Here is a 12,004-nt window from a genome sequence, read left to right on the forward strand (position 1 = left end):
TCACTTAACAAATGTGGCAAGAGAAGTCGTAAAATGGGGCAAAACCCACTTAATAAATTTCAACATAAAATTGGAGCTCAATTGTGGTCGTAAATCGAGGACTTCCTGTATCTTAACATTCAGTTTAATTGGGATAATCGATTTACATGAGACTTTTCTAGTCTTTTGGGGTTTGGATTTTTTTTTGGTGGTTGTTATGGATTGCTGAAGAAGACTTGAAATTTTCCAGAACTGGTGTGGGGAACCAGGATCACTTAAACTTTGTCTGCCATTATCTCTGATCTCCCTGATAGTCGGAACTAAATGTCCCAACAATCTAGTTTAGTCTTTGGTTCCTCATCCCATCTCTAGAACAGCACAGACAAGTAAGTGTGTGGAAGTACAAAAGTCTTCCTTTTATCAAAAAAGGATGGTCTGCTTCTGAATTAGGAACTTAATGTCAGGTTCTGAGTAATAGCAATAGCACTTAAATGTATAGACCACTTTGCAGGGCTTTCCAGCTCTCTCTAAGCAGTTTACAGAGTCAGCCTATTGCCCCCAATAATTTGGGTCTTCATTTTACCCACCGAGGAAGGATGGAGAGCTGAGTCAACCTTGAGCCTGGTGAGATTCGAACTGCCAAACTACCCGGTGATCAGCAGTAGCCTGCAGTACTGCACTCTAACCACTGCGCCACCATGGCTCTTCAACGCATCCATCACAAATTGAACTCTGAGGCATTCCATTTTCTCAAAGTACAAATTTTTTTGGATGCACCATATTGGCACTAATTGGTGAAAAGCCAGTAGTAAAGTTCACTAAAGGCTTTTCACCCCAAAATAAGTTGCAGTTTTCTCAAGTTTCCAAAACAAGCTGTCACATTGTCCAACCAAGATGGGAACTGGTTGCTCAGCGACATCTGTCCTCCTCCTCCTCCTCTGGTCAGCCAGACATTGGAATGTGGTTGACTCATCAGTTAGGAATGATATTGTGACTGACAGCTCCATCTCCTCTCAACTCCAACCTGTGTCAAACAGAATTCATCTCACATCCCAATCAAATTGAGGCTTGACACTTATATTATTAAATTATAAGGTGCCTTCCCGATTCTGCATCTGATGCCACTTCTGATTTTCGTAGAAACATGTCACGTGATCTTGATGTGAGCCAGATGGTTGAAGAGGAATCTTTTCTGGGGAAAATCATGTCATCTTAGATTTACCGTATTTTACGGAGTATAAGACACACCGGAGTATAAGACGCACCGTTTTGAAGGGGCAAATTAAAAAAAAAGTAGGTAGGTAGGTAGAGGGATAGAGAGGGAGAGAAAGAGAGAGAAATACAGTAGGTAGGTAGGGAGAGAGAGAGTGTGTGTAGGTAGGTAGGTAGAGGGATCTAGAGAGAAATACAGTAGATAGGTGTTTCTGCTGGCACAGCACTTGATCAATGTAATTCTCATCAATCAGTTAAAGAGCTTTCCAAAAGGGGGAAAAAAAGTTTTTGCAATCTGCAAACCTCCCCAAAACGGCCCATTTTTCGCAAAACAAGCCTGTTTTCCCCCCAAAAAAGGCATGAATAGCCGGGGGGGGGCTGCAGAGTGCTCCTGGGGGGGGGGAGCAAAAATGAGCAAAAAAAAAATCATATGTAGCCTTATGAAGGCTTATAGAGTGCTGCTGGGGGGGAGGGGGCAAAAAACGGCCCATTTTTTGCTCATTTCTGCCATCCAGGAGCTCTTTGAAAGCCTCCATAAGGTTATGCACGACCATTTTGGTGAAGGGGCGGGGCTTCAGGAAGCAAAAAATGCTGTATTCAGTGTATAAGATGCACCCAGATTTTCAGCCTCTTTTTTGAGGAAAAAAGGTGCGTCTTATACTCTGAAAAATACGGTATTTTCCTGCAGAAGTACTGATCAGACAATGCTATGATAGAAATCCAGAATTCTCCCTTCGTATCTGCACAATGAGCGTTCCCTATTATTAAGAGGGCCTCAGTCACAAATCTCTTATCTAGTTACATATCCACCATTCTTGTCTTTCTGCCTAGAACCATGATGGCGAGCCTATGGCATGTGTGCCGCAGGGGGCACACGGAGCCCTCTCTGCAGGCACGAGAGCTGTTGCCTAGCTCAGCTCCACCGCACTTGCACACGCACCTCCCACCAGCCAGCCGATTTTCGTGTCTGCTGTGTATGTGCGGGAGTGGGGGCGGCACCCCATTTTTTGTTTCAGGAGACTTCAGGAAGGCCTGCTAGGCCCAAAATGGGATGCGGGTGGGTCGCGCGCATGCAGGGGAGGGTTGTGGGCATATCACGTGCATGTGCAGGGGGCAGGGAAGCATGGGTTGTGCACGCATGCGCAGGGGGCAAGGCACATTGCGTACCCTATTGCACACGCACACGTGATTTTGGCACGCGAGGACAAAAAGGTTAGCCATCGCTGGCCTAGAAGAACACTTACACCAACAACATGAATTTCTTGTTAAACACTTAGGCTTCTATGGTAACACAACTTTGTATTGTAGCTGGTTTACAAAGTACCAAAGTACTTAGATTAGAAAATCAAATCACACAGAAAGCTCCTTCCTAATAAACCATGAATATTCCATCCATGGTGATAGGCTTAATCTTCCATTATGTTCTGACCTAGGCTTCCCCAGTAGCACGAAGCCAACTCCTCATCCGAAAACCCCCTTTTATTTAATTTACAGTGAATTCCTTTCCAGCAAAATCCCAGCCCAGAGTCTTTCAAGATAGTTCACAATTACTGACCTTTATCAGACTTGGAGAGTGGCCAGGCCGATATCTTTCAGACTCCACAATACTTGGCAAGAAGGCAGGAATGAACTAATTGTCTCCTGCAAACACCCCTCCCCTTTCGCTCCTCTTTTATTCCCTCTGGGAGAGGCCATTCACTGTCCACCTCTGGTCTTACTCACAAGTCGACCCTTGTTCCTTAGCTGTTCCCTTGGTCTGGCAACTCTGTGCACGCGCACTCTGGGAACAGGCTCCAGCTGTTTGTCTGCCTCACTGATGTCTGACTCTGAAAGCAGCAGATAACTGTCCCGACAGCCCTGGCCCCCACTCTGCTTCTGAAGCAGAGCACTCGTCTGAGCCGACTCCAGGACTGGCCCATGTTCCTCTCCAACCTCCTCACTGTCCAAATCTGCTTCCAGCTCCAATGGCCACTGGCAGCCACAACACATTATCCTAAATCTTTCCTAAAGACACCTCAAATTATACCTGGAAACTAACTGGCAGCCAAACATCCCTGGAATGGCAAAAGTGGTCATAGCTTTTCGATGACATAACATTTTAAGTTCAGTTGTGCTGTTCAATTCAGTTCAATTCAGCAACCTTTCCATATTCAGATGAGGCCTACAAGACCATCTGATTTCTTGGGTATTCCCCTTAAACTGTGCCCATGCTCTCAATATTTCATCTCCTTACATGGTTTGGCCTGAAGGATAAGAGCTTGTGCATTTTTTACTGATGGATCAATTTATTTCACTTTCTAGGAATGATTCTGCTCAGTTGTTGCTGTTAGAAGATACTGGATTTGAATCATGTTTAAGCTTAAAGGGTCTGTTTAGTTATCTTCGTGTAAACATAGAACGGTATTTAAGTTTCACCACTAATCTTTTTCCTTCTAGTACATTAATTCCTTCTTTAGTTCCCCACCACCACCTTCTCTTAGCCTTTGACCATAAAACTGGATGGACAGGTAGATGGATGGCAGAATAGTTTGTGTAGCATCTTGCCAGGCAATTTATTTCCTATTTGGTATTATCTGGCAAAGGGTAGAAAGAAGTTTGGTGAGTTTTGAAACCAATTGTAGAAATGAAGAAGGTCACAAGAATTAAATGGTAAAAAAATCCACTAGAGTCTAATCATTTAAAACAACAACAATAATAAGATATACAGATATCTGACCCATAGCACGCCTGACATCACTATTATGGAAAAGAAAAAAGTCTGGTTCATTGATATTGCAATTCCAGATGATGCAGGAATCGAAGAGAAACAGCTTGAAAAAATAATGAAATATCGTGATTTACAAATTGGAGCTGAGTGATTGTGGAGGAAGAAATAAATGGTTGTACCCAGGGATGGGCTGCTGGGGGTTTGCAGGGCATCGGGAGAACCTCTAGCTATGATTCTGTGCAGTTTGGAGAACCCCCAAATCCCACTCCTGGCTGGCCCCACCCAACCCACCCCTCCCAGGAGTCCCCACACGGCCCGTTTTGATTGCAGGTAAGTGCAGGGAGGGCAAAAAATGGGCCTACCTCTGGAGCCTGCTGAGGCTGTTTTTGCCCTCCTGGAGGCTCAATGAAAGCCTCCAGAGCCCAAGGAGGACACACACACACACACACACACACACGTGGTGCAGGAGGCCCAATAAATCACACCCATCATGGCCACACCTACCCAGCAACTGGACAGAAAACCCCTTGCTAAATTTTTTGAAGCCTGCCCCTGGTTGTACCAATAGTAATATGAGCCCTTAGACTAGAGCACGGTGTCAAACTCCGTGGCTGTCATGTGATGTTTCACAACGTTTTCCCCCTTTGTGGAGCTGGGGCGGGGATGGCCTGTACATGATGCATCCAGCCTGCAGGCCACCAGTTTGACACCCCTGGATTAGAGCAATACCCCGAGGGCTTCCTAGTTACATGGAAATGTTAAATTTATTGGACCTGAGTATTCTGACTTTGAAAAACAAAACACTCTGTATACTAAACTGCCTATATACTTACATGTTACCTTAACAGCTCTTAGGTCCTTAGTTAGGACCTGAACTGTTAAGTTTTTGCCAATCCCAGACTGAATCGAATTGAAGATTAAATAATAATACAAAGGTTTGCAGAAGCCAAAGAGCAAATAAGTTTCTGGAAGCTATTCTTGCCCTTCTTTGTGTCATTTGTGTCTAATTAAGAAGATGCTTGTGAGAAGATGTCACCATTTCATTATCCACACTGGTTTGATCTTTGGCTCTAAATAACTCCAAGAGTATCCCAAAGGGCATAGTTCTACCGCATAGTGACCCACTACCAAATCGTATATTTTAAGTATCTCAAGGGACTCATATAAATCTATAGGGGTATTTCAGGATGCCTGACTGGCTGGATTTATTATGTCTGATGAAATGTTGTTGTTGTTGTTCAGTCTCTGTGTCTGACTCTTCATGACCCCATGGACCAGAGCACGCCAAGTCCCCCTATTCTCCCCTGTCTGTCAGGGTTCCCACGGATGCCCTAATTAAATCATGAGCCTCAAGCCAAGCTTCAAAAGAAATCCAGTTATTTATTAGGAGCAACATGTTGGCAAGTACCCAAGTGAAGCCAACTGTGACCCCATGTAATTTACGGCCTAATTATGACCCTGTTCTCTCCCCCCCCACACCTCCAGGTTGTATCATAAATCACCTTCTCCAAGGAGCACTTTCAAGGGCTGTAGAGGTCACTGCTCGCTGGCTGCTGCGGGTAACCTGGTATACACCCTTGACAAAGATATCCCTGGAATGTGCTGCTGTTTGTGGCTGCCATGCTGCTTCATTAGTGTCCCATCCCCCTTGCCTATGGCAACTTGAGACCAGGCCAGGGATGCTTTGCGATTTGACACTGTCTTCTGGAGTTTGCCCAAACTCATGTTCGTGGTGTCAATGATGCTATCTAATAATCTCATCCTTTGCCATCTTCTTCTTTTGCCTTCTATCTTTCCCAGCATCAGGGTCTTTTCCAGTGAGTCCTCCCTTCTCATTAGGTGGCCAAAGTATCTGAGTTTCTGATGGAATAGAGGTATTCTGAGTGAGGATGTTCTCTGTCTGGAACACAAGTATGTGTTAGCATCCCCATTCGGAACTGACACCTTGTGTCAATACTACTAAAATAAACCAGACTTTAGTGCAACTTCCATGGCCTACTGCAATCCAGTTTTCTTGGATTAACACTCTTATTATCTCTAAATAACTGAGGTCGTGAATGAGGTGGAAGGTCCCTGGTTGCAGAGGGCTGTTTTGATAGACAAATGGCAGGGAGATAGACTTCTAGATGGTGTTGGTATCTGATCCTCACCTGCTCTGATCTTTGGCTAAACTCTTGTGGCCTGCCAGCAGCCTGTGCAGCTGGCAGCAGATTCGTACAGTGAGGAGGTTGGGAAGGAACATGGGCCAGTCCTGGAGTCTGGGGAAGGCTCTGATGAGGGCTCTGTGTTGGAGGTAGAGGGGACCAGAGCCGTATGCCAGTTATCAGCTGCCTTCAGAGTCAGGCATCAGTGAGGCAGATGAACAGCTGCAGCCTGTTCTCAGTATACACGTGCACAGAGTTGCCAGATGAAGGGAATAGCTAAAGAACAGGGGTGGACTTGGGAGTAAGGCCACATGTGGACAATGAATGACCCCACCCAGAAGCAATAAAAGAGGAGCGAAAGGGGAGTGGAGTTTGCAGGAGACAATTAGTTGCTTAATTGATTCGTGACTCTCCGAGACTTTGCCAAGTTCTGCAGATATCAGCCTGTTACCTCTCCAAACCAGAGAAGATCTGTGATTGTAAATCCTTCCTTGAAAGACTTTGCTGTATGTGAATGAGCAGAATTCATAGTAAACGAATAAAAGGGTTTTTTGTCAGTACAAGAAGTTGGCTTTATGCTCTTGGGAAGCCTCGGTCAGAATTCAAACCATCTAAAAATGTTAGGAGCTGGTACTTGTTATCCACACTAGGCAGGTTATAATCACCCATGGACATATTCAAAAATTTGGCCTTAAGCATCTCCATAATCTTTCTTCTGTATTAATTTTTGTGCTTTTTAACACTTCTAGGGAGACTATTGAGAAAAGACATTCAAGCCACCCTTCACCAGCACCTATCCATTCTGTGAGTTCCCTTGGACACAGTCGCAGCTCAGTTGAACAGATTAGGAGCCACCTGAACTCAGAAGCTCGTGAAAAAGAGAAGTCCAAAGAGCGAGAGAGGGATCACCCAGAATCACGGAAGGATGTCAGCGTCGATGAGCAACACAAGGCAAAGGACAACTACATTTCAGACAAGGAGAGTGTGACCCACGATAATAGAGCGCTGGAAGAATCTAAACAAGCATCTCGGGTGCCTTCACCCTACACCAGGACACCTGTTGCCGAGAGCACCAGACCTAGCAGCAACTCGAGCCGGGATGCTGAGAAGAAGAGTGAACCTGCTTACGAGAACCTGAAAAAATCGAGCGAGGTCAAAGTGAAGGAGGAGAGGAAGGAAGATCACGACATTACTCCGGAAACACCACAAACACACCGGCCCTCTGAGCGGCCACCGTCCATGCCCACATCCAGTGTCCATCCAGGCCCTTTAGCGTCCATGCCCATGACTGTGGGTGTCACTGGCATCCACCCCATGAACACCATCAGTGGTCTAGATAGGACTCGCATGATGACCCCTTTCATGGGCATTAGCCCAATCCCGGGGGCCGAACGCTTCCCATATCCTTCATTCCACTGGGACCCCATGAGGGACCCCTTACGGGATCCCTACAGAGACTTAGACCTCCATCGGAGAGACCCATTGGGCAGGGAGTTTCTCCTGAGGAACGATCCGCTGCACCGCCTCTCCACCCCAAGGCTCTACGACGCAGAGAGATCGTTCAGGGACCGAGAGCCGCATGACTACAATAATCATCACCATCACCCGCTTTCGGTTGACCCGCGCCGCGAGCATGAAAGAGGGGCCCACCTGGACGAGAGAGAACGGTTGCACATGCTCAGAGAGGACTACGAGCACGTACGGCTCCACTCCGTGCACCCCGTGGCCCTGGATGGTCATTTGGCTCACCCGAGTCTCCTTACTCCGGGACTTCCTAGTATGCATTACCCGCGAGTCAGCCCCCCTTCAGGACTTCAGAACGGCATCCTCAATAAAGCCCCTCCCACAGCAGCCCTGAGTGCTCCTCCCCCTCTCATTTCCACCTTGGGACCTCGGCCTGGTTCTCCCCGAAGGACTACACCTCTGTCGACAGAAATGCGGGACAGGCCGCCCTCTCACACTCTGAAAGACATCGAAGCACGATAAAGATGGCCGACAGACATCCAAGAGAGACGAACAATTAGACAAATGGATCTTCTTACTCAATAAATGTGGACTTTGGTAATGACCCAGCTGTATTAAGATGTACATACCCAGGTGTACTAAGGTTTTTTTGCTTTCCTTTCTTGGTTTTTCTTTTCCAAAAAATAATAATAATAAATGGTTGGGTTGTATATTATATGTTGAAAAAAAAAAAGTTTTCAGAACCTTTTAGACAAAAGTTGGCACATTTTCTACGTAAATGCTCTTTCTTTCTTACTGTTCCTAACAGAACAAGATGTAAGTCAGTATTTCATCTCCCCCCCCTCCTCAAAATCGTCCCTTTTTCCACCTTTCTGTCTTTCTCTCTCTTTTCATTCTCTCCAGGTTGAAATGAAGAAAAGCAGAATTCCTTTATTTTATTATTTTATATATGTTTTTCTCCCCCCCGGTAAGAGAGTTGTTGAAAATAACGTTATTTCGTGGGTTCGTGGGTCATATATGCAACATGGGTAAGACGAAAGCTTTACTTTGTAAGTATGTACATAGGAAAAAAAAAAAAAGAATAAGTAACATAATGCATTACTACTTCTTCAACTGTTCTCTTTGCAGACTTTTAATTGTGCGAAAGACCGCGGAGCTGCGGTGCATCTAATGTCATAAGACAGCTAAACCCCTTCAGCTATGCAATTAATTTTTGAGGTTTTTCACAAAAGCCTCTTTAAATCAAAGGCGCCTTGTCAACACACACAAACCACACATAAAGTCATACTTTCCCTGAACAAACCCACATATCCCTCATCCCTTTTGGATGAAGACACAAACCATCTTCATCTTCAACAAATAGAATTTGGATCTCACCTATTGTTTGTTTTTCCTACCTGTTGTTTGTTGCTTGTTTTTTGTTTTTTTTAAAAAACCATTTGCTATCTAGTATTTTGTTGTTTCTTTTCCTTTATTCAATTTGAAAAATGTTGTACAATGTTCAGATGACATCCAGCCTCTTCAGAGCTATTCCGGTGTCACTGTGATTCAAACTTTAAAACTCAGAAGTAGATCATTTTTATTTTTATTGTTTTGCTGAAATCCATTTAGAGGAGCCAAGCAAACTCTGAATTTAACTCACAAGAATCCAGCAGCATTATTGCCTGGGCTGTCCTTCTCTTTAGGCCTTATAAAGGGTGAGGAATGAGTAAGAGAAGGGGACTTACAATCTGCTTCACCACCACCCCCTTCCAGGTTTTCTGCCAAATTACAACTTTGAATTAAGAACTACAGGCATTATTAAATAAATGAGAAATGAAAAATCTTTTAACAATTGAAATGTTAGTTTCAATTTTATCAAATGAAGCTAATTGTCCTAACTTTGCCTAGTTGTTCATCCTTGTTTCATCCAACATGTAGAGTGTAAACTAGGGGTCTCCAAACTTGGCAACTTTTAAGATTTGTGGACTTCAATTCCCAGAATTCCTCAGCCAGCATGACTGGCTGTGGAATTCTGGGAGTTGAAGTCCTAAAGTTGACTGGCTGTGGAATTCTGGAAGATGAAGTCCACAGGTTCTAAAGTTGAGTGGCTGAGGAATTCCAGGAGCTAAAGTCCCCAAGTCTTAAAGTTGCCAAGTTTGCAGACCTCTGGTATAAACAAAGATTGCGCGAAGTGACAAAATGAGTGTCAGGAAACAAAACTGACACTTATACAGACTATTCTGCCCAGGAGGTCAGGAAAAGCAAGATTGGCAGTCATGACATGGTGAATGCCCGGCTTATGTTTTTTAAACTTCGGGTTTTTTGTGTGCAATGCCTGTAGAAATAGATCCGACTTCGATCGTGCAGACACAGCTGCCATTGGACTTCCTAACCTCTCTCCCAGATGCCATTGCAGTTACATGCTTCTGCCAGATTTTGAGGTCAGAGTAGTTAAAGCCCAATAACAATATTTGTACAACATCCTAAAAGTGGTTCATGATCACCTTGGTTCATTTTTTTTTTTTTTTTAGTTTTGTGGTTTTAAGATGCTATGAAAATCCAGTCCATTTGGTGAGTTTATATATAGTGCAAACTCAAAAACAAAGCCTCCAGATTCTTGCACCTAATTATATAATTAAGGAAGGATTGTGTAGAGAAGAATGCTGGGGTTTGTAGTCCAAAATCTGGTCGGCAACTGATTGACCTCGGCCACTGCCTTAGTGGTTCTAGCCACCTCCAAAACTTTGCAAACAAAGGGCGCCTGAATGATGCTTCAAGACATTTTGCAGAAACATCTTCTATTATTTTGGCATCGGTTCGATCTGATAGGAATTGGAGCCCCGAACAATTGCAGTACACCATGTTGCCTCTATGATGTGAGCTGGGCCTTATAACTAATCTTCACTTTTCTAAATGCCATCTGTTGTAAACCTGATACCTCTGGTGCTGTATGGACTAGCAACCTGGAACGTGGATATCTTTGCCATTTGGGAAAAAAGAATCACCGATTTTGGAATGGGGTACCGATTTTCTTAACCCTTTCCCCACATTCAGACACCAATCGAACATCCATTAACATGGGCATAATCCTTGTTGTAAGGATGCACTTTTGACTAGGCGAAGGTCTGCTCTTAGCTCTTCAGAAGCTTTGGTAAGACAGTACACTTACGTTAATATTTTCCCACCGTCCCATCATTGTAGGGTTGAGCGCAAGAGGGCCATGGCACTAGGTTGTCTGTAACTTCCTCTAGAAACTCACAGGAGCACCGTGCATATTCCAGAAGTGAGAAAAGGCTTAACTTTCATGCAGTCGGACAGTCTAGGACAGTGTTTCTCAATCTTGGCAACTTGAAGATGTCCGGACTTCAACTCCCAGAATTCCCCAGCCAGCGAATGCTGGCTGGGATATTCTGGGAGTTGAAGTCCAGACATCTTCAAGTAGCCAAGGTTGAGAAACACTGGTCTAGGAGGTGTCCGTCATCTCATTTGAGATTTCATGCATTTTCAGGTGAGAAGACTGCAGCCTTAGAAAATGTGTGTGGGGGTTTATGTCTTAAGAATCCTAAAATTGCTTGGAATTGGTGCTCCCGTGAGATTTTGGCCATTTAAAAAAGAATATCCTGCTGATTTTAGGTGCGTGCATGCCATTATAGGTAGTCCTCAACTTACAACTATTTGTTTGGTGACCATTCAAAGTTACAGCGGCACTGAGAAAAGTGGCTTACGATCATTTTTCCACACTTAACAACCATTGCAGTATCTTCATAGTCATACGATCAAAATTCGGATGCTTAGCAACTGATTCCTATTTACGACGGTTGCGGTGTCCCCTTTTTGCAACCTTCTGACAAGGAAAGTCAATGGGGATGGCAGATTGGCTTAACGACTGTGTTACTACCTTAATTATCTGCAGTGTTTCACTTAACAACTGTGACAAGAAAGGTCGTAAAGTGGGGCAAAACTCACTCAACTGTCTTGCTTGGCAACAGAAATGTTGGGCTCAATTTGTGGTTGTTAAGTCGAGGATTACCTGGACTCAAAATTTTGTAATGTTGTTTGCAACTGAAAACGGTTGCCGTCATGAATTGTTTGACGTTGGTTTCTTAATTATTTTAGCATCGACCACAGGCAAAAGGAAATCACAAGTGTCCATTTTTTCTCCTTAAGTAGAAATTGTTTTCACATGTTCCATAATTCTGTTTTCCTAAATGTCTTGATTTTAAATGCTGAGTTCTGTTTTGAAATACTTTGGAGAGAATATGACTTTATCAGAAAGCGTACAATACCTTGCCTCCTAATAATCTGTAAAAATATGTGTATGGGATTAAAAGAAAATAGTTCCTTTGGTCTTCTAGTGTTAAAGTGATATCTCAAATTGTTTCTCCTGTTTTGACAAAAAGAAAAAAAAGTCTATTACAGACCGCTGTTTCTAATGATCAAAAATCTATTTTAGTAGTCAACTAAAAAGTTTTAGTTGTGAACTTCAGATTTTGTGAACTCCAGATGTTGTGCAGTG

General features: G+C 43.9%; 1 protein-coding gene across 1 annotated transcript in view; it reads left to right on the forward strand.

Annotated features, from left to right (window-relative positions):
* The window catches only part of LOC116508492 (autism susceptibility gene 2 protein-like), a 45,708-nt gene extending 34,864 nt beyond the window's left edge, over window positions 1–10,844 (forward strand). Inside the window, exon 11 of the mRNA XM_032217137.1 lies at window positions 6,792–10,844. Coding sequence (XP_032073028.1) covers window positions 6,792–8,028 — 1,237 coding nt within the window. The 3' untranslated portion in view covers window positions 8,029–10,844. The remainder of the gene's footprint in view (window positions 1–6,791) is intronic.
* The last annotated feature ends 1,160 nt before the right edge of the window (window positions 10,845–12,004 follow it).

The sequence above is a fragment of the Thamnophis elegans genome, chromosome 4 (genome assembly GCF_009769535.1).
Source record: "Thamnophis elegans isolate rThaEle1 chromosome 4, rThaEle1.pri, whole genome shotgun sequence".
NCBI lineage: Eukaryota > Metazoa > Chordata > Lepidosauria > Squamata > Colubridae > Thamnophis > Thamnophis elegans.